Here is a 27,906-nt window from a genome sequence, read left to right as displayed (position 1 = left end):
AAACCACATCCAAACATGCAGTTTTACTAGACTCTGGAATGTTTTTACTTAATTCTATTGATTTTTTACTATGTGCAAAATTGCTTACACATGAAGTCAATGCTTTTGATGTATGAACTGTGGGATTGATGTTTTTGATGTGTAATACTTCAATATATTTACTACTTATGATGGATCATGGATTATACAATGTGTATCTTTGTGCCCTATGCTATACATTTAATCTACAGTTAATAAATCGACACTATTTGATTTTTGTTGCTCTTCTGCTTGTTGCTTCCAAAATCGCATGCTTCGTCAAAGTCCCAACCCTTTCTTTTTACCAACAACCCAGTCATACTCTGCCATACCCTGCCACTATTGGTGATACCCAGCCATACTCTGCAATACCCTGCCATACTTGCCTATACCCCGCCATACTCAGCCAATATTACAGTGGGGGAGATGATGTGGATATTACAGTGGGGACTATTTGGTGGTGGAATTTTCACAGTTTTATGCAAATTCAATTATTATTTGCTGATCCGAAAAATGATCCGAGGAACGTTCTGAGCCGTGAGTTTTTTTTTATCCGTTGCACCCCTAGTGCCCAACCATCAGCAGGAAAAAAATGTGCTCGATTCCCCCATCAACACACACAGTGTTGATGTGGGAATCTCTCCTGCCAGGCCGTTCTCTTTTCCTGCCAGAGAACAGGGTAAGCTTCAGGAGAAGACCATAATAGTGGTTAAAACCCGGAATACTGGTTGTTCCCAACTTGATTGATCAATCAACTTGGTACATTCAGCCTGCCCATACACAGTTTGAATCGCGCCCGGTTCAGCAGGAAATTCGACCGCGTACAGCCGGCCCAAAAAGATCTTACACCTAAGGAAGCCACCACATGGGTACCATAGAAGAGGCAGGAGGGAGCATTTCCTCAGTCTCTTTTCCTATAGCAGTGATGGCGGACCTTGGCACACCAGATGTTTTGGAACTACATTTCCCATGATGCTCAACTACACTGCAGACTGCATGAGCATCATGGGAAATGTAGCTCCAAAACATCTGGTGTGCCAAGGTTCTCCATCACTGTCCTATAGTAATCCGACTGCAACATTGTAATAAAATTCTGCAGCAGAGGCAGATCTGTGTTTTTTTGTGACCACCACGATCTGCACAGGCACCGCGATCAACATGTCCTCTCTGAGTATCACAGTATAGAAGGTTCATGATGAACAAAAGATGGTGTCAACCTTGGGGGAGGTACATGGGAGGACAGTACAGAGCATGCATGAAAATGTACAGTACAGGAGCCGTGTCTGTGTTTAAAGGCCCTTACTTATATTTCCTACTATAGGTAGAATTTAGGGAAAAAATAAACAAAAACAGGACACAGGGACCAGGAATCCAAACTTTAATCAGCTTTAACAAGCAGATATAGCAAGTAATAATCTGCTTGAATTTATTCATTGGACACTGAGAGGGCGTATATATATATATATATATATATATATATAAATAAGAGTTGGAACGCCACAACCATTACCATTATAACCTTGATAAATTGTGGGCATATTTAGCTTTAAGCATTGATTTCCTCCAAGCGCCAGCTCCCCCTGGTGGACATAATGCCGTATTTTGTTATGATTAAGAAGCTTCAGCAAAATTCCAAATTATGGCCACTAGATGGAGCAGAAGGAAACCCGTCAGCTCCAGCCATAATGCCATTTATTTTTTTTATTAGGATGTTTCAGGTGCATACTGCATTATGGCCACTAGATGGAGCTGATGGAAATCGATATAAGAAAAATACGGACAGAAATTTGTCAAGGATGGGAAAATACTTATCACAACTTTAATCCAGACCCCTCAGTGTTGTGGCTTCTCTGCCATACACACATATACATATAATTATAAATTCCAGCATGTATTTCCATACAGTATAGATTATCTGTACATTATATGGGTATAGTCCTGATTACATACACACACGAATACATAGTCTTTAGATACAGCCGTGTATTTCATCCCACTACACAGAATATATACAGTGATCTATGGACGGAGTGTATCAGATCTGTACCGGAGATCCAGTAGTAGTGACTGAATAAGGTGGATCGCCGTTCCTCCAGGACCAGTGGCCGCACTCTTTCTCTCTTAGAACATATGACATCAATGGGATATGTATATTGTTTTTTTGGGGGGGCAAACAAGGCTTTTTGGTGATATGGTCTCAGATTTATTTTTGATGTATTTTAAAAAGGCAAATAGGTATAAAAATAATAATAAATCTTTTCCCAGTATGACCAGAGATGAAGATACAAAATACACATTCAAATAAATGATTCAAAGGTAAAGTTGAACCCCAGAGATGGGAGATCTTGACCTGCAAGGCCTCATACACATGGACAGAAAAAAAAAGACAACTTTTAAGCATAAAGTGCAAAATACCTCTGTGTCAATGGTCCCACACCGTAATCTTGCAGGTGCTGGTTTGGGGCCATGTTGATTGACCGATGTAGGATGACGTCACCGTGTGCATGTGTAGGGGTTCAGTTATCCCGACGCATTGGGGTTCTTGGTTCGGAATATCAACCATAACACTACCTGCAAGGAGTTTGCGTGCATCCAGTTTTTGCCATGCTGGTTAATTGACCCTTGTTTTAAAGGGGAACTAAACTCTGCAATACTTACCTCTGCTTCAACGGTCCCAAGCCGGCACCCTCTAGGTGCTGGTCTTTGGCCATCTTGATTGACCAATGTAGGAGGAGGTCTCGGTGCTGGTCTTGGGCCATCTTGGTTCACCAATGTAGGAGGAGGTCACATGCCGGAATGTTCCAGGTGCTGGTGTTGGGCCACCTTGATTGACCAATGTTGGAGGAGGTCCCATGCCAGTATCTTCCAGGTGCTGGTCTTGGGCCATCTTGGTTCACTAATGTAGGAGGAGGTCACATGCCGGAATCTTCCAGGTGCTGGTCTTGGGCCACATTGATTGACCAATGTAGGAGGTCACATGTCGGCATATTCCAGGTGCTGGTCTTGGGCCACCTTGATTGACCAATGTAGGAGGAGGTCACATGCTGGCATCTTCAAGGTGCTGGTGTTGGGCTACCTTGATTGACCAATGTGGGATGTGCAGGAGTGCAGTCATCCCGACATAGGCATTGGTGTGCTCGGTTCAACATTCCAACCAGAACACTACCTTCACAGAGTTTGCTTGCCCCCTCCACCCTGTATTCCCACGGGTTACCCTCTGGGTACTCCAGTTTCCTCTATGCTGGTAGGTTAATTGACCCTTGTTTTAAAGGGGAACTAAACTCTGCAATACTTACCTCTGCTTCAACGTTCTGATACCCATGAGGTACCTTTCAGGCATCTTCTCCTTGGCTTTTTCTGGGTTCTGGTCTTTGGCTGCCTTGATTAGCTGGTGAGGAATGGCCTCACTCCTATGCATTTGCAAGAGTGCAGTCATCCCAGCACACTGGTCCCGTGCCAGAATGAAAACAGGAAGACTTTCCCCAGCCAAGACTTCCAATCATTCAAAAAGAAGCGGGTGAAATTACTGAGCCTTACTGTTGCCATGCAAGAGAGCTATGTCAAATCTTATATGAATGCCCTCCAGCCTATTGCTGATCATTCTCCAAAACCCATGAGAACGCTCTCTAGCCTAGAGTTGATCACTTTTCAAAATAAATGAGTGCTATCCAGGCTATTGCTGTTCACACTCCCAGTCCCTTTAGAACGCTCTCCAGCCTATTGCTGTCCATACTCCCAGTCCCGTGAGAACGCTCTCCAACCTATTGCTGCTCACATTCCCAGTTGCTTTAGAACGCTCTCCAGCCTATTGCTGACCATACTCTCAGTCCCATGAGAGTGCTCTCCAGCTTAATGCTGACCACACTCCCAGTCCCTCGAGAACACTCTCCAGCCTAATGCTGACCACACTCCCAGTCCCACGAGAACGCTCTCCAGCCTAATGCTGACCACACTCCCAGTCCCACGAGAGTGCTCTCCAGCCTATTGCTGACCACACTCCCAGTGCCGTGAGGAGGCTCTCCAGCCTATTGCTGACCACACTCCCAGTGCCGTGAGGAGGCTCTCCAGCCTATTGCTGACCACACTCCCAGTGCCGTGAGGAGGCTCTCCAGCCTATTGCTGACCACACTCCCAGTGCCGTGAGGAGGCTCTCCAGCCTATTGCTGACCACACTCCCAGTGCCGTGAGGAGGCTCTCCAGCCTATTGCTGACCACACTCCCAGTGCCGTGAGGAGGCTCTCCAGCCTATTGCTGATCACATCTGATCTCCCCACTAACAGGGATGAAGCCATTAAATGTTTTAAACCATTTTACTAATGGACAGCAAACAATCTTTGCGGCTGGACACAGACTGCACTGTAGATGTCATTAATGAATCCCACATGGAGGAAGGAAATACACGGGCAATAAAGAAACGTTTACAAATATCTTGGAGATTTGCGTGCAATATTCCAGGAGCTTGTTGGGCCCACAAGGGGTTAATTAAAAGATGAGCAACCAGGGAACAGCACAGAAGTGACCCCGGGCGCTAAGGAGAATTTGGCAGGAGAGACCGTGTAGGTGACAATCCCTCCGCAATTAAAACAAAGCTTTATCTTCCGGTCTGCTCTATTTATAGAGATACTCTGTGTTATGATCGCAGTGCCACGTCCGTCTTCAGCTGGATCAGATTCCAATTCTGATTTAGTAACCTCAGTACAGCCGAGTATAGGAGGGCAAGTGATCACAATCTGAGAAAAGCCAACTCTCCACTCACTGATCACAACTTTTCCTGCAAAGCTGCTCTGCTTGGCTGAAAACGACTCTGTGGGGCCAATTCATTACAGCTGCTGACTTTACTGCTCAATATACAGATGGCCACTAGAGGGAGAAGCTGCAGATATTTTTTTAATGAAAAATATGAAAATGTTTTATTAAAATCACTTTCACTGCTCTCATGGGCTTCAGGCTAAACCTACCTAGTCTTAAAAATGCCCCCCCATTGACCATATAAACCCCCCACCCACATTGACTGTATAAACTTACATATTTTGAGCCTGCTAACACTCACTTTCAATCAGGTGCGGTCACCCACAGGACATATTTTATGCTGCAAGATGCCCACGAGGAAGCAAATCCCTGCCTCTACCAAGATGGCCACCTCTACACAGAGATCTGAGCAAGGCATATTAAGTCAGTAATGGGGAAATGATCAGAAGCAGGTACTCATTTTTTTGCCACAAGATGCCCAGAGGCTTCCACGTTTAATGAGACACCGCAGACCCTGCCAGTCTCTTCAGATTTGGTGATTCTATTACTAAGCAGTTCTCAGTTTTCCTTGCTGGAAAGAAAGCTGCACCTGAGGACCTACACAGCAAGAATCTCCTTACTTTATTCTGTGAATCTGGGCTTCCTCTGCTTCTATCATTAACCCAACTATCATCAGATCACACATGGGGGGGGAACATGAGGAAGCAAATCCCTGCCTCTACCAAGATGGCCACCTTTACACAGAGACTTAATGCAGAAGAAGGCATGGTAATGGGGGAAAAGGATCAGATGCCGGTACTTATTTTCAGTCACAAGATGCCCAGACCTTTCCATGTCGAATAAGACATTGCTGACTTGCCAGATTTGGGGATTCTATTACTAGGAGGTTCTCTGTTCTCCTTGCTGGAAAGGAAGCTGTATCCGAGGACCTGCACTGACAAAATCTCCCTGTTTCCGTTTCATCCATTCTGAGAATTTGGGATTCCTCTGCCTCTATTATTACCCCACCAGTCATCAGATCACAAGTGGGGGGACATGAGGAAGCACATCCCTGCCTCTACCAAGATGGCCACCTCTACGCAGGGACTTAGTTCAGAACAAGGCATGTTAAGTCAGTAATGGGCAAAAGGTCAGCTGCAGGGAGACTGTGGGCATTGCTGGTGACTGGACCGTTGTCCGCTGCAGCATTCACAGTACAGCTCCTCTTTAAGCTGAGTTTTTATATATTTCTATGAGCAGAAAACAACTCAATAAATATATGCTTATAATATTCAGTCTACACGGCCTGCATCCGACTCTGCGGCTCTGATACACTCTGACCATAACTTATCATATATTAGACGCCCCACGTGTTCCAAGTGCGGTAGTGTGATAGATAAGAACAATGGAATATTCTGATTGTCTTACATACAAAAATGTCACATAAAGCACCAAAGTAGTTTGTCTACAACAAACGGATTAAAGGAACGCAAATAAATTCCGCACAGGTGATGTCATACTAGAGGCGGAGCCATCAGGTCCACACATGGGGGATTTAAAGTGAACCTTTTAAAGCACAACGGTGCAGCGATTTTGTGATATGTACCTATAGAGAGCATACGGATTTATTAATTTTTATTTCCCACTTAGAACACATTGGAAAGCACCAGATAGATGAACGCGGCACTTGGGCACCATCACAAACAATGATGGCCTATGACATCCATTTATCACTTTTATTATCTCCGTGTAAAGTTGGGTTTTATTTGATTTCCAAGGATTGGGTTAAGGTTTTAATCTACAAGGACACCTTAGAACTTTTTGGTATCCAAAAAAAAGAAAAAGGGCTTTGTGCCCCAGTGATGTCACCAATTCCTAGAAAATTGATAGGCTAAGTAATGGTACCACCCACAAAATGGCTGCCTCCATTGTCAAGCCATGATAGGTACTCCTTAAAAAGGGGCAAGGCGAGGTCCCTGTGCTTCAGTCATCTATGAGATTTGTAATAAAAAAGAAATAAGATTAAATTAACTTTAACATTTTCTTAAGGTGCGATTGTTGCCCAGTGTACCTGGAGATCCTGCGGAGGGAATAAGGCACAGGTGGGTGGGTTGGGGGCAGTGGGGAGGGGTGTGGCAGGATCACACAATGTCAGAGAGGTCGCTGCCAGCGCTCTGGCTGTCCAGGGACAGGAAGTGCAGCCAGTTCTGGCACAGCCCCTGGTTGTAGGTTCCCGGGTCCACCACCAGACCACCCAGGTAACAGCGGCCGGTCTTCTCCCGCATGGCCATGCGGGCCTCACGCTCCGTCACGTTGTAGCTGATGTTGAGGAGTTGGACGAGGAGGAGGTAGGCCACCCCTCCGGTGACAATCGCACAGTACCAGACGCAGGTAAAGGCAAACGATGTGCTGGGAGAGAGGGTGGAGAGTCGTTAGCAATAGATATTTACCACACGGGATTATCAACCAACATTTATGTAACTCTGGGCCTCCACCGCAAACACAATGGAGTGTGCAACAAAGTTTATATTCTGCTCTGCAACATCCCAATACCAGGCCATGGCCTCACTCCTCCCGGACCTCCAGTGAGCTGTAGATCCCCTAAACTCCCATAGTGCTTCAAGGCTCTCATCCTGCCACCCAACACATCCTGAGAGCCCTCAATCCCCCCCAGTTTCTCCCCCCCCCCCCCAACCTCTTGAGAGCCCTCAACCTCCAGTGTCCCCCAACCTCTTGAGATCCCTTAAACCCCCCCCCCCCCCCCAGTGCCCCTAACTCCAGAGAGTTATCAACCCTCACAGTGCCCCAACCCCCTGAGAGCCCTCAATCCTCACGAGGCGCCCTAAACCCTCAGAGCCCTTAACCCGCCACACAGTGCCCCAAACCTCCTGAGAGCTGTCAACCCCTGCAGCATCCCCAGCCCTACACAGTGCCCCCTAACCTCCTGAGATGCCTCAACCCACCCCCAACAGTTCCCCTACCTCCTGAGAGCCCTCAACCCCTGCAGCATATCCAACCCTACACAGTGCCCCCTGAGATCCCTCAATAATCCCCACCTGAGAGTTCTCAACCCCAACAGTGCCCCCAACCTCCTGAGAGCCCTCAACCCCCATGGCGCCTCCAACCTCCTGAGAGCCCTCAACCCTCACAGTGTCCCCAACCTTCTAAGAGTCCTTAAACCTCCACACAGCCCCCTGAGAACCCTCGTTCAAAACAGTGCCCCCCCCCCCTCCCCAACCTCCTGAGAGCCCTCAACCCCCACGGCGCCTCCAACCTCCTGAGAGCCCTCAACCCCCACACAGTGCCTCCAACCTCCTGAGAGCCCTCAACCCTCACAGTGTCCCCAACCTTCTAAGAGTCCTTATCCCTCCACAAAGTCCCCTGAGAACCCTCGGTCAAAACAGTGCCCCCCCTCCCCAACCCTCTGAGATCCCTTAACCTCCAACAGTGCTCCATGCCCCCAGCAGAGCTCAAGCCCCCCCTCCCCCATAGTGCCCAACAATGTCCCCCAGTGCACTCCCGTCTACCACAGTGCCCTTGGAAAGCCCACAGCCCCCCTACAGAGACCCCAACCTCACAACTGCCACCAGCACTTTCCAGAAACCTCATCCCCTACAGCAGGGGTAGGCAATCTCGGCCCTCCAGCTATGGTGAAATTACAAAATCCCATCATGCCTCTCCCTCTAGGAGTCATGCACGTGACTGTTCAGGGTCTTGCAACGTCTCATGGGACTTTTAGTTTCAAAACAGCTGGAGGGTCGAGGTTGCCAACCCCTGTGGCCTACAGGGTCACCAAATCTGCTGCAGAGTCTCCAAACCCCCTCCAGAACCCCCATCCCCCCCACAGTGACACCCAGCCCCATGCTCAGATTTTCAGAATTTCCATCCATCCATCCATGTGGGAGAGCGCTCAGTACCTGTAGTCGGCGTAGGCTCCGGGGCAGTAGAATAAGGCACTGATGATGTACTGGTCCCGGCACAGAGTGCTCAGGGTGATGGTGATCCCGTATACAGAGGTGAACATGAACGTCAGAAGCAGCAGGATGAAGAACTTGTGGTTCCGGGAACCGATACAATTGTTTATCCTAAAAATCACAAGAAAATAAAAAATCTGCTATTTCCATCCAGTTAAATCTTCCTTAAGATTGTACAGATAACCATCCCACCCCCTTCCCGAAAGACCTCAGAAATGCCCCCCCCCCCCGATTAAGTCCCAGCAGCCCACTCTTTTCAATCCGAATACCCCTTCCTTCTAGACCCTATGGTCCAACAGTTCAGCATCCCCCCTGTCCAATCCCGACAGCTCCAACATCCCCCACCATCCAGTCCCAACATCCCAGCCTACCCCTCTGTCCAATCCTGACCATTCCAACATTCACCACCTAAGGCCGCGTACACACGCGGGGACTGTTCGCTCAACTTTGTCCGTCAAACAGTTTCAGCGGACAGTCCGCTCAAAATTAGCATGGACGGACTTGCCCACACACGACGAACGAACAGTCCGCTGAAACCGTGCGCGATGACGTGAACGGCGCGTACGACGGGACTAGAAAACGACGTCCTATACACTGCAATGCAAACTTCGGCGTGTAAATCCTTTCTGAGCATGCGCGGAACTTAGTTTGACGAACAAGCCTACACACGAGGGGACTGTCCGCCGAAACACTGTTCAGCGGACAAAGTTGAGCGAACAGTCCCCGCGTGTGTACGCGGCCTTACAGTCCCAATGGCCCAGCATCTCCTCCTCCCCAACATCTTCCTCATGCTAGTCCCAACTGCCCAGCATCCCCCGCCCCCTCCAGCCAGTCATAACAGCCTAGAATCTCCCCCCCCCCCCTCCAGTTAGTCCCAACAGCCTGCCATCTCCCCCCCTCCAGCCAGTCCCAACGGCCCGGCATCTTCCTCCAGCCAGTCCCAATATCTCCCTCCCAGCCAGTCCCAGCAGCCTGGCATCTCCCTCACGCCAGTCCCTGTGGCCCAGCAACCCCCCCCCCCCCTCCAGCCAGTCCCAACAGCCTAGAATCTCCCTCCCCTCCCCCTCCAACCAGTCCCAACAGCCCAGCATTGCCCCCCCCCTCCAGCCAGTCCCAACAGCCCAGCATCTCCCTCCCACCAGTTCCAATGGCCCAGCATCACCTCCCCCAGCCAGTCCCAACATCTCCCCCCTCAGCCAGTCCCAGCTTGCCCGGCATCTCCCTCACGCCAGTCCCAGCTGTCCAGAATTCCCCCATCTTTCAGTCCCGGCACCCCCCACCATTCACCTACCACACACAGTGGTGGTCAAGGCGCAGGACACATCTCCCGCAGATCCTGCAGTGCCCGCTCCGCGCCGGTCTCACCACCTGACACACTTTACACCAGTTCTTGTCGGCGATGAGGAAATCCTTCTCCAGGTGGTCTTCAGAACGTCCTCTCCATGGGGACTCTGGCCCCTCCCATGCCCGTGAGCCACCATTAAGATCATCGCCGGCCTTCGCCCTTGTTGTGCTTTTGTTGAGGTAACCGGGATCCTGCTTGGCTTTGGCCAGGAAGAGGAGAGTCATGAACAAGCCGCCGGTGATGGCAAAAAGGTGACCCCAGCCAATGTGACCCTTCAGGAAGACCTCCTGCACAAAGGTATAGTACATATATCCCAGCGAGAAGAGCACCAGGCTGAGGAAAAGCAGAGTCTTCCCTTTCCGCCGGTGCGTCAGTTGATAATACCAGATCACCAGGACCGGCAGGGAGCCGAGGACCACCACACCCAGGAGAACGTGGAAGGCTGCCAAGTACAGAGACACGGGCAGCAGGAAAAGTGGCGGGAGGATGCCAATGTCAACCTTCTTGGCGCCTTGGATCCACGGGACGCGGAATCGGTCTGATGCGGTCTCGATGACCCGCGCCCACACCTCCGGCTTCAGAGACTTGCAGGTGATCCATCTGTGAAAGAGGACAAGCTGCTAATATCGATTCGAAAGAATTCAAAGATGGCCACAGACAGTACAATCTGATTGTACAAGAAACAGACCATACACATTACTGTCTCTTGTAACTGGGAATGGGCGGGGGCTCCCTCACCTGTCGCAGGCCTCGTCCAGGTCCTCGCAGTCACACAGGCAGGCAGCCAGGTGGCTCCTCTCCCCCTTCTGGTTTATGTATTCGCAGCAGCACAAGACATCATCGGCGTCACCCCCAGAGCTGGGGGTCTTCTTCTTCTTCACCCCATTCATTGTGCCCCCCTCTGCTATAGAGGCCCGGAGTGACCAAATCCCAGCAGAGTGCAGCCGGCAGAGGATGTACACATGGCAAGGAGACCAGCGGACGAGACCTGAGGAGCAAACAACCGGGATCAATATATGTATCAACTTACATGGTACTTCCTATAAATATCCCCCTCCTATCCCACTGTCCCCATTATACTCCCCTCCCGTCCCCTACATACCCTTATAAACCCTTCTCCTGACCGTGTTCCCTATATAGTCCCCTCCTGTCCCCATGTACCCCTATATACCCCCTCCTGACCCCATGTACCCCTGTATACCCCCTCCTGACCCCATGTACCCCTATATACCCTCTCCTGACCCCATGTACCCCTATATACCCCCTCCTGACCCCATGTACCCCTATATACCCCCCACCTGACCCCATGTACCCCTATATACCCCCTCCTGACCCCATGTACCCCTATATACCCTCTCCTGACCCCATGTACCCCTATATACCCTCTCCTGACCCCATGTACCCCTATATACCCTCTCCCGACCCCATGTACCACTATATACCCTCTCCCGACCCCATGTGCCCCTATATACCCCCTCCCGACCCCATGTGCCCCTATATACCCCCTCCCGACCCCATGTGCCCCTATATACCCCCTCCCGACCCCATGTGCCCCTATATACCCCCTCCCGACCCCATGTACCCCTATATACCCCCTCCCGACCCCATGTACCCCTGTATACCCCCTCCTGACCCCATGTACCCCTGTATACCCCCTCCTGACCCCATGTACCCCTGTATACCCCCTCCTGACCCCATGTACCCCTATATACCCCCTCCCGACCCCATGTACCCCTATATACCCCCCTCCCGACCCCGAGGACCCGATATATCCTCCTCCTCCTCCTGACCCTGTGTCAGCCATATGCCCCTCTCCTGTCTCTATTTACCCGATATACCCTCTGACTCTGTGTAGCCCTATATATCTCCCACATGTGCCCCTATGTGCTCCCTCCTGACCCCATGTACTGCTATATACCCCCTCCTGACCCCATTTACCCCTATATACCCCCTCCTGACCCCATTTACCCCTATATACCCCCTCCTGACCCCATTTACCCCTATATACCCCCTCCTGACCCTGAGGACCCGATATATCCTCCTCCTGACCCCATGTACCCCTATATACCCCCTCCTGTCCGCCTTATAAACTCCTCTGATGACCATATATACCCCCCCACCTATTTAACCCTATACACCCCCACCTGTCCCTGATACCTTATATACCCCGTCCCCCCCAACCCAATATACCCCCTCCTGTGCTCCTTATATACCCCTCTGCTGACCATATATACCCCTCCTGTAGGTAGGTCCCGATATGTCGGATCACTTCCTCCTCCTCCGTACAGATCGCTCGGTCTGAGGACTCCTATAGAGGATCATTATACGGAGAGACGAGCGATCTCCGATCCGCCGCCGCCTCCTCCTTCTCCTCCTCCGGGGGGACCGATCGTTCTCACAAACCGGACCTCCCCCTTCTCCTCCCGGATCACCTTCCCGCTGATCTCCGCTCTCTACCTCCGTGCGACAGGCTGGGCGTGTCTCCCTCTACCCCGCCCACCTACGTCACCGACACCACCTTCCACAGAGAGCTGCGGACCTCTGATTGGCTGCCGGCAACGGGGCGGAGTCACCACTATTCCTATCCCTCGTTCATCATCATCATCGTTATTATTATTATTATTATTATCATCAGTAGTATATAAATATTTTTTTTATTATTTAAATATTTTTATAATTAATATTAAAAAATTATAATTATTGTTATTATTTAGTAGTAGTGGTATTTAACCACTTCAGCCCCGGACCAATTGTCACCCTAAGGACCAGAGGTCTTTTTCCAATTTCGCACTGCGCTGCTTTAACTGGTAATTGCGCGGTCATGCAATATTGCACCCAAACGAAATTTGCGTCCTTTTCTTCCCACAAATAGAGCTTTCTTTTGATGGTATTTGATTGCCTCTGCGATTTTTATTTTTTTTGCGATACAAATGGAAAAAGACCGAAAATTTCGAGAAAAAAATATATTTTCTACTTTTTGTTATAAAAAAAATCGAATAAACTCAATTTTAGTCATACATTTAGGGCAAAATTTATTCAGCCACATGTCTTCAGTAAAAAAAAAATGTCAATAAGCGTATATTTATTGGTTTGCGCAAAAGTTATGGCGTCTACAAACTAGAGTACATTTTCTGGAATTTACGCAGCTTTTAATTTATGACTGCCGATCTCATTTCTTGAGGTGCTAAAATGGCAGGACAGTACAAACCCCCCCCAAATGACCCCATTTTGGAAAGTAGACACCCCAAGGAAATTGCTGAGGGGCATGTTGAGCCCATTGAATATTTTTTTTTTGTCCCAAGTGATTGAATAATGACACAAAAAAATAAAGTTTACAAAAAGTTGTCACTAAATGATATATTGCTCACACATGCCATAGTTATATGTGGAATTGCACCCCAAAATAAATTCTGCTGCTTCTCCCGAGTACGGGGATACCACATGTGGGGGACTTTTTGGGAGCCTAGCCACGTACGGCACCCCGAAAACCAAGCACTGCCTTCCGGATTTAAATATAAAATGCTACCAAAAAACCTGTTAGCGATCGCAGGGATCAGGCCTGACTCTGCGATCGCTGCAGTTATGTGTTTAGTGTTTTGTAAGTGACAGTGATCGATCGATACTGCACTTGGGTGGGCTAGGCGGAGGGGCAAAACGCAGGTGCCAGCAGGTATCTGGGTTGATCCCGCTAACAATGCATTTTTTTGGAACCCTAAACTGCTGGGGACGCTAGTATAGATCTGATTAGATCAGATATTGATCTGTTCAGATTCTATACCACTACGGGAGGTTTATGCTTTGCATGTGGGTGTTAGCGGTACTGGCACTAACCTAGCGCTGCCTGGGGCGACGCAGACCCTGACCCTAAAACATAATTGATATCACCCGCCGGGTGATCAGGGGGTTAAACCTTTATTGGGTAATAAATGGTGGGTGCCCTGATGCTATAAAAAGCAAACAAACTAACCAGAGTCACCCGTAACACTTATACGGTGATCACTGGTGAAAGGGTTAACTAGGGGCAATCAGGGGGTTAAAATCTTTATTAGGTAATATATGGGGGTCCCTGGCGCTATATAAAAACCTGATGGGGAAACTAAATAACTAACTGGCTAACCAGCGTCACCAGTGGCACTTATACGGTGATCGCTGGTGAAAGGGTTAACTAGGGGCAATCAGGGGGTTAAAACCATTATTGGGTAGTATATGGGGGTACCTAGCGCTATAAAAACCTGGTGAGGAACCTAAAAAAATAACAAGCTGCCTAGCGACACTAATGCAGCGATCAGAAAAATGATCGCTTAGTGACACTGGCAAAAGGGGGTGAAAGGGTTAACTCTAGGGGCAATCAGGGGGTTAAACCTTTATTGGGGGGGGTAGGGGGCTACCCTGGACCTAACACTAACTGCCCTGACAGTTTTTACTTTCACAACTGACACTAAATGCAGTGATCAGTAAATAAATGATCACTGCAATCAGTGACACTGTGACTGGGGGGGGGCGATGGGGGGGGGGGGGGGTTGTGTGCCTATGTGTACCTACATGTCAGTGTAGTGTTTGGTGCACTTACTATTGTGTTCTCCTCGCAGTCTGGTCAAAAAGACCGCCCGAGGAGAATGACATCACTTCCTCCCTGCCTGTGTTTACACTACACAGGCGGGGGAAGCTTCTCATTCGCCAGGGGCGATCGAGAGGGGATGGCCAGAAACCAACAGCCATCCCCTCATCCCGGTCGCTCCTGAAGCGAAACTGACCGCCGCATCCAGCGGGAGGGGGTACGATCGGACCCTCCACCCGCTGGAAGGCAAGCACGTACATGTACGTGCTCGTGCCTGTCGGTGCCATTATTGCAATGCGGCGATCCTTAAGTGGTTAAATAAAAGACAGTTTTTTTTGTCACGATCAGTCATATTTTCAATATCATTGCGAAAATTTCGCAATTTCTGCCAGGGTATGCAAACTTTTGAGCACCCCACTTTATTAAATTCAAATATTCTGAGCGGCTTGATTCGCAAACTGACAGTCGGCTAATGCCAAATGCCCGGACAGTGTTTAGTGTTGTCTTTGTATTGTTACTTGTAATGCCGCGTACACGCGATCAGACTTTCCGGCAGACTAGGTCCGACGGGATCAGTCCGTCGGAAAAATCCGATCGTGTGTGGGCCAAATCCGATCATTTTTCGAGAAAAAAAAATCAGACGGACCTAGAAATAGAACATGTTTAAAATCTATCAGACGGACTCAATTCCGACGGACTAAAAAAATCGGGAAAACCGTTCGTCTGTATCCTGGTCCGACGAACCAAATATGATGCAAGGGCAGCTATTGGCTACTGGCTATTGAACTTCCTTGTTTAGTCCCGCTTTCGTCATCACGTTCAAAACAAACGGATTTTCGAACGGACGTAGTCCTTTCGTGTGTGGCCAAGTCCGTTCTCTCGGAAAGTCCATCGGACCTCCGCCGAAAGTCCGTCGGGAAGACCATGGGACCTAGTCTATCGAAAAGCCCGGTCGTGTGTACGCGGCATTAGTCTTGTTTGTTGAATGTTTGAGGCGATTAATCTATTGCTATATTGTAGTTAATCTCCTTTTTTAAAAACACCGCACTTTCTTAAGGCTAGGTTCACACTATTGCGATGCGGGAACGCCGCGAATCCGCAGCGTTTTCCCGCATCGCATACCTCCCGCCGGCAGTTCACACTGCCCTATGCGGACGGCTGGGGGTGTCAATGTTATGTTAATGACACCCCCAGATCCGTCGGCATATCGCAGTGCGATCTGCCGACTCGCACAGGAATCGGATCGCATGGTGTGAACACCCATGCGATCCGATTCCGTTGCGGACCCAAAAAAGGGTCCTGTGCGAGTTTGCTGCGGGACAGCTGCGAGTTCAGCCATACTATCTGTATGGCTGAACTCGCAGTGCTACGGAGATCGGATGTGATTTGCTGTGCGAATCACATCCGGATCTCCCCCCGCAGCAGTGTGAACCGGGCCTTAATCAAATTTTTTTGATACAATGAATTTATATTTGTAAATAAAATCGATTACTTATTATCTTAAAACTTTAGTTTGATCTAATTCTTTGCTGCTGAAAGTAACCGCCTACCGGGTATCCTCCTAATAGGGTAACCTTTTCTTTTTCTCTTTAACCACTTAACAACCGCCCATTGCCGATTAACGGCATCAGGGCGGTTGTTTAACTCTAAGAGGCCGTTAATTAACGGCCTCCTAGAATTCTGCTCTCGCGCGCCCTCTGGGGCGCGCACACGAGAGCATCCGTGACCGCTGGGTCCAGTGGACCCGGCGCATCACGAATCACGGTAAACGGCCGCTCATCGCGGCCGTTTACCACGTGATCGCTCCGTCAAATGACGGAGTGATCACTTGTAAACAAGCCGGCGTCATGTTATGACGCCGGTTCCTCCCTCCCCCTCTCTGTACCGATCGGTACAGCGGAGGGGGAAGAGATCGGTGTCAGCAGCGATGTGGGCTGCATCTGCAGTGCCCACATCGCTGCTCACCGAAAATTAACCCCTCAAATCCCTGCAAATACTCTGCATTACTCTGCAATTCCCTGCAAATACTCTGCATTACTCTGCAATTCCCTGCAAATACTCTGCATTACTCTGCAATTCCCTGCAAATACTCTGCATTACTCTGCAATTCCCTGCAATTCCCTGCAAATACTCTGCATTACTCTGCAATTCCCTGCAAATACTCTGCATTACTCTGCAATTCCCTGCAAATACTCTGCATTACTCTGCAATTCCCTGCAAATACTCTGCAATCATTACTCTGGCAATTCCCTGCAAATACTCTGCAATGCCCTGCAACACTCTGCATTGCCCTGCAACACTCTGCATTGCCCTGCAACACTCTGCATTGCCCTGCAACACTCCGCAATGCCCTGCAACACTCCGCAATGCCCTGCAACACTCCGCAATGCCCTGCAACACTCCGCAATGCCCTGCAACACTCCGCAATGCCCTGCAACACTCCGCAATGCCCTGCAACACTCCGCAATGCCCTGCAACACTCCGCAACGCTCTGCAATACCCTGCAACACTCTGCAACACCCGCCAATACCCTGCAACACTCTGCAATGCTCTGCAACCCCCGCCGATACCCTGCAACACTCTGCAATGCTCTGCAACCCCCGCCGATACCCTGCAACACTCTGCAATGCTCTGCAACACCCGCCAATACCCTGCAACACTCTGCAATGCTCTGCAACACCCGCCAATACCCTGCAATGCTCTGCAACGCAGTACTCTGCAACACCATGCTCTGAGATACCCAGCCATAGTCGGTGATACCCTGCAATACCCAGCCATAGACATCTCCCGCCGCCCTCCGCCCTCCGGTGCTTCTACCGAATCGCTAATACGATCAAAGCCAGAATCTTTTTTTTTTTCAGGCTTCCCAGCTTAGAGGTGAGATGTGGGTCTTATTGACCCCATATCTCACTGTAAAGAGGACCTGTCATGCCATATTCCTATTACAAGGGATGTTTACATTCCTTGTAATAGGAATAAAAGTGATCAAAAAAATTATTTTTGGGGAAAAAAATGTCAAACTAAAATAAATAAAGTAAAATGAACAATAAAAAAAAAATGTTTTTTTTAAAGCGCCCCTGTCCCCATGTGCTCGCATGCAGAAGAGAACGCATGCGTAAGTCCCGCCCACATATGAAAACGGTGTTCAAACCACACATGTGAGGTATCGCTGCGAACGTTAGAGCGAGAGAAATAATTCTAGCCCTAGACCTCCTCTGTAACTCAAAACATGTAACCAGTAAAAAAAAATGTAAATCGTCGCCTATGGGGATTTTTAAGTAGCGACGTTTGCCGCCATTCCACGAGCGTGTGCAATTTTGAAGAGTGACATGTTAGGTATCTATTTACTCAGCGTAACTTCATCTTTCACATTATGCAAAAATTGGGCTAACTTTACTGTGTTTTTTTTTTTTTTAAGCACAAAACATTTTTTTTTCCAAAAAAAAGCATTCGAAAAATTACTGCGCAAATACCGTGCGAGATAAAAAGTTGCAAAGACCACCATTGTATTCTCCAGGGTGTTTGCTAAAAAAACATATATAATGTTTTGGAGTTCTATGTAATTTTCTAGCAAATAAATTATGATTTTTACATGTAGGAGAGAAATGTCAGAATTGTCCTGGGTGCTCCAGAACGCCTGATGGCGCTCCCTGCATGTTGGGCCTCTGTATGTGGCCACGCTGTGTAAAAGTCTCACACATGTGGTATCACCGTACTCGGGAGTAATAGCAGAATGTGTTTTGGGGTGTAATTTGTGGTATGCATATGCTGTGTGTGAGAAATAACCTGATAATATGACAATTTTGTGAAAAAAAAAAAAAAAAGTAAAAAGAATCTTGATTTTGCAAAGAATTGTGGGAAAAAATGACAACTTCAAAAAACTCATCATGCCTCTTACTAAATACCTTGGAATGTCTTCTTTCCAAAAAGGGGTCATTTGGGGGGAATTTGTACTTTTCTGGCATGTTAGGGTCTCAAGAATTGAAATAGGCCGTCAGTCCTTCAGGTGTGATCAATTTTCAGATATTGGCACCATAGCTTGTGGACTCTATAACTTTCACAAAGACCAAATAATATCCACCAATTTGTACTTATTTTTACCAAAGATATGTAGTAGTATAAATTTTGGCCAAAATTTATGAAGAAAAAATTTCTAATCTGCTAAATTTTCTAACAGAAACAAAGAAAAATTCGTTTTTTTACAGAATTTTCGGTATTTTTTCTTTTATAGCACAAAAAAAAAAAAACCCAGCGGTGATTAAATACCACCAAAAGAAAGCTCTATTTGTGTGAAAAAAAGGACAAAAATTTCATATAGGTCCAGTGTTGCATGACTGAGTAATTGTCATTCAAAATGCGAGAGCACCGAAAGCTGAAAATTGGTCTGGTTATTAAGGGTGTTTAAGTGCCCAGTGGTCAAGTGGTTAAACGTTTGAGCACGACTTGTACTGCCGCGTACACACGAGCGAATTGTCCGGCGTACTTAGTCCGGCAAACAATCTGGTGGATAGTACGCCGGACTTTCTACCGAACGGACTTGGCCACACAGAAAGTCCGGCGTTTGCTAGCGCGATGACGTACAGCGCGTACGACGGGACTAGAAAAAGGAAGTCCAATAGCCAGTAGCCAATAGCTTCCTTTTCGTACTTGCTTCTGAGCATGCGTCATTCTTAGTCCGCCGGACTAGCATACTGACGAACGTATTGTCCGCTGAAACCCAAGTCCGGCGGAAAGATTGGAGTGCAAAAATACTAAGTCCGTCAGACTTTACGCTGGAAAAGTCAGCTGAAGCCCACACACGATCGAATTGTCCGCTGAAATGCGTTTCGGCGGACTAAGTACGCCGGACAATTTGATCGCGTGTACGTGGCATACCTCGTACCTGAAAGCCAGGAGCAGGGAGCCATAAACAGCGAGCAGCAGGGGGGCGCACATGACGTCACACCCGGCCGGGAGAGTGAGAGCGAGAGGTGGGGCGCAGGAGGTGGGGCGCACTCATGCAACGTCACTGGTTGCTGGCAAACCTGCAGTCCCAGCAAACCAATGACTGCTACTACAGTGGGGGCCTGGCGGTCTGGGCAGGAGCATCGCTCGGTCCGTGCTCGGACTGCAGGCCGCCACTTAATGGCGGCTGATCTAAACGAAAGTGCTGGGGTCAGATGAGACCAAAATGGAGCTCTTTGGCATTAACTCGACTCGCCGTGTTTGCAGGAAGAAAATTGCTGCCTATGACCCTAAGAACTCCATCCCTACAGTCACACACGGAGGTGGGAACATTATGCTTTGGGGCTCGTTTCTCTGCTAAAGGTACAGGCCGAATTTGCTGCATTGAGTGGCCAATGGACGAGGCCATGTATTGTAAAATCTTGGATGAGAACCTTCTTCCCTCAGTCAGAACACTGAAGATGGGTCATGGATGGGTCTTCCAGCATGACAATGACCCAAAACATACCGCCAAGGCAAGAAAGGAGTGGCTCAAGAAGAAGCACCTTAAAGTCATGGAGCGGCCTAGCCAATCACCAGGCTTTAATCCTATAGAATATTTATGGAGGGAGCTGAAATTTTGAGTTGCCAAGAGACAGCCAAGGAACCTTAAGGATTTAGAGAAGATCTGTAAAGAAGAGTGGACCGAAATCCCTCCTGAGATGTGCAAACCTGGTCACCAACTACAAGAAACGTCTGACCTCTGTGCTTCCCAATAAGGGTTTCTCCACCAAGTACTAAGTCATGTTTTGCTTGGGTATCAGATACTTATTTTACTCACTGAACTGCAACTTAATTTATAACATTATAATATTGTTATAATATTGTGTTTCTCGTGGATTTTTGGTTGATATTCTGTTTCTATCATTTAAAATACACCTATGATAAAAAAATTATAGACCCTTCATTTCTTTGTAAGTGGGCAAACTTACAAAAGCTGTAGGGGATCAAATAATTATTTCCCTCACTGTATGTTTTTAACAGACACTTGTTCTTCGTGTCATTTTTATACTTTGTTTACAAAAAAAAATTATGGATTTTATGAAAAAGATGGGTTCTATGTTGCCTTTAAAGTCTGGCTAAATGTTTTTTCTTTTATCTTGTGTTTCCCCTACATGTTACTAGGCATGCATGGACTTAATACGAGGAAGCTAGATCTGATGACAGGTCTACTTTAAGCCCTTGTACACACGGCCGGACATTCTGCCAACCAAATCCGTTGGGTTTTGTCCGACGGATTGTGTCCGAAACTGTTGCATACACACGGTCGGACCAAGTTGTCAGAAAATCTGATCATTCAGAACGTGATGACGTTATTTTGTTACGATGGGACTACGTTCAGGCTAGTAGCCAATAGCTTTGATGTAGGAATTTGATCTGAGCATGCGTGGCACTTTGTCCGATCAAAATTCTCTACACATGATCGGAGTATGTCAGATCGGACCAGTTTGTCGGAAAATATTTCCAACACGTTGGAAAATTTGGTCCGACGAATATTCAGACGGAATCAGTCCAATGCAGACCACACACAGTCAGATTATCCGACAACACGGTCCGATAGGACACATTCCGACGGATTCTCCGACCGTGTGTACAAGGGCTAAGGGAGCGTTGATTGTGGCACTTTTTTAACATTTTGACCCAGGCTCCTTCTTCTTGTAAACCACCGACCAAACAAGAAAGAGTTAAAGGACGGAGACTGAAATCCACTCCGCTCACCTCATCATAATGGTCCTCACTTGGGGCTGTCCATATAAATATCTACTCTTTATGGAGGTGGACGTCAATAGAAGGGGCATTTTGTAGGGCGTGTTCATCCATCTCCGTTTTGTTATGTGGTTGGAGAGCATTATCCACAGGAAGCACATTGATCTTTTAATTAGTTCGTTCAGCAGTTAGGCAACTCCACCGCACATTACGGGAAGGTCCCAGGGCACCCAGCGTGGCCATTAGTAGGAGGAGGAACTTTCCAGGCTGAGATCAGCACTGGGCTGGAAATTACTGGGCAGCAAAAATGCAACCGCTATGCTGGTAAAATGAGAATGATGGTTTAACCTGTGACGCTCATCAAAAAAAAAAAAAAAACTTATGGAAATGTATTCCTTAAAGTGGTTGTAAACCCTTACAACCAACTTTGACCTACAGGTAAGCCTAGATTAAGGCCTACCTGTAGGTCCAAGAAATATCTCCTAAACCTACACGGTTTAGGAGATATTTGCCATAAAACAGGCATCGCTGTCTAGGGCGCATGCGCCGTAGACAGCGGCGCGCAGGCGCCCTGAGCGCACCGCAGTTAGCTGCGATATGCTGTGAGTGGCGGCTCCCGTGCGCATGCACGGGAGTGACGTCATCGCGGCTCCGACGAATGACAGCGCCGGAGCAGCGGGACCCACCAAGAAGATGGAGGCTCCGGACTACAGGGGACAGTGGTGACATCGCTGGCTCCTGTGTCAGGTAAGTGACACATAATGGACTACTATGCGATGCATAGTAGTCCATTATGCTTTACCTTTGCAGGGAATCAAAGAGGAAGTAAACCCATCAGGGTTTACTTCCTCTTTAACCAATTCAGCCCCGGAAGATTTGGCTGCTGAATGACCGGGCCATTTTTTTTGCAATTTTCCACTGCGTTGCTTTAACTGCCAATTGTGCGGTAGTGCGGCGCTGCACCCAAACAAAATTGACGTCCTTTTTTTCCAACAAATAGAGCTTTCTTTTGGTGGTATTTGATCGCCTCTGCGGTTTTAATTTTTTGCGCTATAAACAAAAAAAAAAAAAAAAAAAAAGAGTGAAAATTTAGAAAAAAAAAAAAAACACAATATTTTGTACTTTTTGCTATAATAAATATCCCCATTTTTTTTTAAAAAAGGCATTTAAAAAAAAAAAAAAGCAATTTTTTTCTCAGTTTAGGACAATAAGTATTCTTCTACACATTATTGGTAAAAAACAAAACAAAAAAAAAAATCACAATAAGCGTATATTGATTGGTTTGCGCAAAAGTTATAGCGTCTATAAAATAAGGGGTAGGTTTAAAGCATTTTTATTATTTAGTTTTTTCTAGTAATGGCGGCGATCTGCGATTTTTATCGGGACTGCGACATTATGGCAGGCACATCGGAAACTTTTGACACATTTTTGGCCCCAACTGACAGGAGGGGGAAGTGGTACAAGAGGGGGGCAGTGTGACAGAAGGGGGGGAAGTGGGACAGGAGGGGGACAGTGTGACAGGAGGGGGCAGTGGGACAAGAGGGGGGCAGTGGGACAAGAGGGGGGCAGTGGGACAGGAGAAGGACAGTGGGACAAGAGGGGGGCAGTGGGACAGGAGAAGGACAGTGGGACAGGAGGGGGGCAGTGGGACAGGAGGGGGGCAGTGGGACAGGAGGGGGACAGTGGGACAGGAGGGGGACAGTGGGACAGGAGGGGGTCAGTGGGACAGGAGGGGGTCAGTGGGACAGGAGGGGGACAGTGGGACAGGAGGGGGACAGTGGGACAGGAGGGGGAGAAGTGGGACAGGAAGGGGGAGAAGTGGGACAGGAAGGGGGAGAAGTGGGACAGGAAGGGGGAAGTGGGACAGGAAGGGGGAAGTGGGACAGGAGGGGGGAAGTGGGACAGGAGGGGGGAAGTGGGACAGGAGGGGGGAAGAGGGACAGGAGGGGGGAAGAGGGACAGAAAGGGGACAGAAGGGGGAAGTAGTACAAGAGGGTGGAAGTAGGACAGGAGGGGGGGGAAGTAGGACAGGAGGGGGAAGTGGGACAGTGTAACAGGAGGGGACAGTGTAACAGGAGGGGGGAAGTGGGGCAAGAGGGGGCAGTGGGACAAGAGGGGGCAGTGGGAAAATGGGACAGGAGGATGACAGTGGGACAAGAGGGGGAAAATGGACAAGAGGAGCCAGTGTAACAGGAAGAGGCAGTGTAACAGAGGGGGAAGTGGGACAAGAGGGGGGAAGTGGGATGAGAGGGGGAAGTGGGACAGGATGGGGACAATGTGACAGAAGGAGGACAGTGGGACAGGAGGGAGCAGTGTGACAGGAGGGGGGAAATGGACAATAGGGGGCAGTGTAACAGGAAGGGGCAGTGTAACAGAGGGGGGAAGTGGGACAGGAGGGGGACAGTGGGACAGAAGGAGGACAGTGGGACAGGAGGGGGCAGTGTGACAGGAGGGGGCCAGTGGGACAGGAGGGGGCAGTGGGACAGGAGGGGTAAAGTGGACAAGAGGGCACAGTGTAACAGGAAGGGTACAGTGTAATGGGGGGAAGTGGCACAGGAGGGGGGCAGTGTGACATCAGGGGAGCAGCGTGACAGGAGGGGGACAGTGGGACAGGAGGAAAGCACTGGAGCAGGAAGAAGGCAGTGAGACAGGAGGAGGGCAGCTCTACGGGGTTGTGCACAGCATCACAGGAGGCAGGCAGCCATATGGGCCATAAAGCAGAATGGCAGTGGGTAAAGCATTATGGTAGAGATACCATCCTGCTCATACAAGAGAAAAGAAAAATGTCTCCTCACCCAGGATTCTGTAGATGAGCCCCCTTTCCTGGCCCTTTTGTTGTCGATAGCACTGCACAGCACCCTCTGCATGGGGTCAGCCCAGCACATGTCCTGCTGAAAGCATCTGAGAGGATACCATCAGGTGGAAATCAGGTGGCCCTGGTTGCCAGCACCGACCCGATTAATCAGGAAGCCTGGCATCCGTTCTCAAAGATATCTTCTACTTCAGCAAGCTGCTTCTTCACCATGAGCTTGTTATGCTCCCACAGGCTGACAGAGGCTGAGAGGAGGCCAGGAGAGCTTTGATGGGCCAAGCATGCAGCAGACATCCCAAAGTGACCAGTTCCAGCTCCTTCCTCCCACACTGCAGAGCCTGCATGCTCCCATTGCCTGCACTTGCATTCCAGTTCCCCAATGTGTCCTCTATAGAGGCTTGGAGTTCCCCCCTTCCGAATGCAGACTGGGACATCGCTGGTAGGAGGGGAGCCGGCGCCTCAACACCACTTGTGCAAGTGGCTGCCTGGTTGGGGACTTTACCGTCTTCCCCATCCTTGTGCTGCAATGCGGCTGCTTAAGCCACCTTATGGAAGCGTTGGCCCTGTTGCAAACCCAGCTTTTACTTTGGAAGGTAGCAGTGACATAATCACTGTGCTGTACATAGCCTGTGCAGAGAGCTGAGCTGTGGGAGGGATCCAGCAGGCTCCACCCACTACAGGCTGCCTGCAGAAAACTACAGGAGGGGGCGGAGACAAGACCAGTCACCCCGCACAAGGAGAGAGGGCAGCAGTGAGCGGTCTTTTAGTACAGGAAGTCTCACACCGGATGACTGCCCAGATCTGGAAGAAATGCACAAAGTACACAAATTCATGAAAAAATAAACAGGATTTGCTTTTCCCAGAGCCAAATTTGCTGTTCAACTCTAAAACACCATATAATCCAGATACAGTGCTCAGCATAAATGAGTACACACCTTTTGAAAAGTAAGATTTAAATCAATATTTTAATGAACACAAGAACAATTTTCTAAAGTTGGGGTTTTATAGAATATAGGTTTAACTCATTACATGAATGTAAGGTTAATAATATAACATATTCCAAAATCTTCAGTTTTACTCAAATCAGTTGATGCAAAAATGAATCTAGAGTATATAGGCAGCCTCATAGGAGTGTGCAGCCCATTGCTTTAGGGTGTCTCTCTCCCCCCCTCCCCTCAAGCTCAAACCCTCATGCCTGTTATTTTGTTTCCAAATTTGTTTTAGAAGCCCATTGGGGGGGGCTTTGGTGAAATATCAGGAATCTGAACAGAACCCGGATGTCTCACTTTTGAGACAGAGAAAGAGGTTGAGAACAGAGATTCCCAGTTCCTTTCTTTGCAGTGTCACCTTCACTGGACAGTGAATGAAGGGGAAGCAGGGACGGACTGACCAGTCGGTCACTCGGATGCCGCCCGCGGGCCCGTGGACATTAGGGGCCCAGACTCAGCCATATGGAGGCTACTTGCAGCGGCTGAAATTATATGCCGCGATGCAGATAACAACACTGCTAACTGTGCGCTGCTCCCCGCGGCCACTCCTTCCCCCGTCCATCCCAGGTGCTTGTACTGTATGGCGTCGTGACATCACCTGGGACGGATGAGAAGAGTGGAGGGGCCGGCGGGGAGCAGCGCACCATTAGAAGTGTCTCAGGCTCAGCATCCGGTGACTCAGAGAGTGAAGCTGAGACACCAGGGCCGCCACACATAATGTGGGGGGGGGGGGGTACAGACAGATGCATGGGCCCCGGGTCACCCCATCCCACAGTGTCCTCCTGGCTGTGTGCATGTCCCCCTGTGCTGTGTAAGTGTCCTGTGTGCATGTCCCCCTGTGCTGTGTAGGTGTCCTGTGTGCATGTCCTCCTGTGCTGTGTGCATGTCCTCCTGTGCTGTGTGCATGTCCCCCTGTGCTGTGTGCGTGTCCCTCCTGTATGCGTGTCCCCCTGTGCTGTGTGCGTGTCCCCCGTGTGCATGTCCCCCTGTGCTGTGTGCGTGTCCCCCATGTGCATGCCCCCCTGTGCTGTATGTGCTTGTGTCCCCCCGTGTGCGTGTGTCCTCCTGTGTGCGCATTCTCCCTCCAGTGTCCAACTGTGTGTGCACATTCTCCCTCCAGTGTCCCCCCATGTGTGTGCTCTCCCTCCAGTGTCCGCGTGTGTGTGTGTGCTCTCCCTCCAGTGTACCCGTGTGTGTGCTCTCCCTCCAGTGTCCCCCTGTGTGTGTGCTCTCCCTCCAGTGTCCCCGTGTGTGTGTGCGCGCGCTCTCCCTCCAGTGTCCCCGTGTGTGTGCGCAATCTCCCTCCAGTGTCCCCCTGTGTGTGTGTGTGTGCTCTCCCTCCAGTGTTCTCCTGTGTGTGCGCGCATTTTCCCTCCAGTGTCCCCGTGTGTGTGTGTGTGTTCTCCATCCAGTGTCCCCCCGTGTGTGCGTTCTCCCTCCAGTGTCCCCGTGTGTGTGTGTGTTCTCCATCCAGTGTCCCCCCGTGTGTGCGTTCTCCCTCCAGTGTTCCCCTCTGTGTGTGCTCTCCCTCCAGTGTCCCCGTGTGTGTGCTCTCCCTCCAGTGTCCCCATGTGTGTGCTCTCCCTCCAGTGTCCCCTTGTATGTGCACGGTCTCCCTCCAGTGTCCCCCTGTGTGTGCGCGTTCTCCCTCCAGTGTCCCCGTGTGTGTGTTCTCCCTCCAGTGTCCCCTTGTATGTGCACGGTCTCCCTCCAGTGTCCCCCTGTGTGTGCGCGTTCTCCCTCCAGTGTCCCCCTGTGTGTGTGTGTTCTCCCTCCAGTGTCCCCGTGTGCATTCTCCCTCCAGTGTCCCCGTGTGTGTGTGCGCTCTCCCTCCAGTGTCCCCCCCCCCCTGTGTGTGTGTGCGTTCTCCCTCCAGTGTCCCCCCGTGTGTTCTCCTTCCAGTGTCCCCCCCGTGTGTGTGTGCTCTCCCTCCAGTGTCCCCCTGTATGTGCGCGTTCTCCCTCCAGTGTCCCTGTGTGTGCGCGTTCTCCCTCCAGTGTCCCCGTGTGTGTGTGTGCTCTCCCTCCAGTGCCCCCCTGTGTGTGTGTGTGTGCTCTCCCTCCAGTGTTCTCCTGTGTGTGCATTTTCCCTCCAGTGTCCCAGTGTGCGCGTTCTCCCTAGAGCGTCCGTGTGTGTGTGTGTGTGTTCTCCATCCAGTGTCCCCCCGTGTGTGCGTTCTCCCTCCAGTGTTCCCCAGTGTGTGTGCTCTCCCTCCAGTGTCCCCGTGTGTGTGTGCTCTCCCTCCAGTGTCCCCTTGTATGTGCACGTTCTCCCCCCAGTGTCCCCCTGTGTGTGTGTGCGCGTTCTCCCTCCAGTGTCCCCGTATATGTGTGTTCTCCCTCCAGTGTCCCCGTGTGCGTGCGTGTGTGCGTTCTCCCTCCAGTGTCCCCGTGTGTGTGTGTGCTCTCCCTCCAGTGTCCCCCCCTGTATGTGCGCGTTCTCCCTCCAGTGTCCCCGTGTGTGTGTGTGTGTGTGTGTGCGCGCGTTCTCCCTCCAGTGTCCCCCTGTGTGTGTGTGCGTTCTCCCTCCAGTGTCCCCGTGTGTGTGCGCGTTCTCCCTCCAGTGTCCCCCCCGTGTGTGTGCGTTCTCCCTCCAGTGTCCCCCCCGTGTGTGTGCGTTCTCCCTCCAGTGTCCCCCCCGTGTGTGTGCGTTCTCCTTCCAGTGTCCCCCCCATGTGTGTGCGTTCTCCTTCCAGTGTCCCCCCCATGTGTGTGCGTTCTCCTTCCAGTGTCCCCCCATGTGTGTGCGTTCTCCTTCCAGTGTCCCCCCCATGTGTGTGCGTTCTCCTTCCA

The 27,906-nt window shown here is 49.7% G+C and overlaps 1 protein-coding gene across 2 annotated transcripts; it reads right to left on the bottom strand.

Moving 5' to 3' along the window:
* Positions 1 to 1,823: 1,823 nt before the first annotated feature.
* ZDHHC23 (zDHHC palmitoyltransferase 23) lies at positions 1,824 to 12,567 on the bottom strand. 2 transcript variants are annotated; one of them, XM_077479694.1, is made up of 5 exons: positions 12,291 to 12,567; positions 10,804 to 11,053; positions 10,012 to 10,665; positions 8,664 to 8,831; positions 1,824 to 7,155 (listed from the first exon to the last, which is right to left on the bottom strand). In XM_077479694.1, the coding sequence occupies exons 2-5, from the start codon at positions 10,953 to 10,955 to the stop codon at positions 6,888 to 6,890; spliced, it is 1,242 nt and encodes a 413-aa protein (XP_077335820.1). In that variant the 5' UTR covers positions 10,956 to 11,053; positions 12,291 to 12,567; the 3' UTR covers positions 1,824 to 6,887. The 2 variants fall into 2 exon arrangements, with proteins under 2 accessions (XP_077335820.1, XP_077335819.1); XM_077479693.1 differs by having other exon boundaries at positions 12,300 to 12,567.
* Positions 12,568 to 27,906: the final 15,339 nt, after the last annotated feature.

This window comes from Lithobates pipiens, unplaced genomic scaffold (assembly GCF_037356315.1).
Source record: "Lithobates pipiens isolate NorthernLeopardFrog02 unplaced genomic scaffold, aLitPip1_a1.2 Scaffold_16, whole genome shotgun sequence".
In the NCBI taxonomy this organism is placed as follows: Eukaryota; Metazoa; Chordata; class Amphibia; order Anura; family Ranidae; genus Lithobates; species Lithobates pipiens.
Note: the sequence above shows the minus strand (reverse complement) of the source record. Positions and strands in the feature narration are given on the sequence as shown.

Bases quoted from the DNA above. Each gene is read 5' to 3' on its own strand.
- ZDHHC23 (XM_077479694.1), bottom strand. From the start codon at position 10,955: ATGAATGGGGTGAAGAAGAAGAAGACCCCCAGCTCTGGGGGTGACGCC. The intron at 10,666-10,803 runs GTGAGGGAGCCC...CCTCTTTCACAG, and splicing joins CTGGACGAGGCCTGCGACAG to ATGGATCACCTGCAAGTCTC. The intron at 7,156-8,663 runs GTACTGAGCGCT...CCTCTCTCCCAG, and splicing joins GGAGCCTACGCCGACTACAG to CACATCGTTTGCCTTTACCT.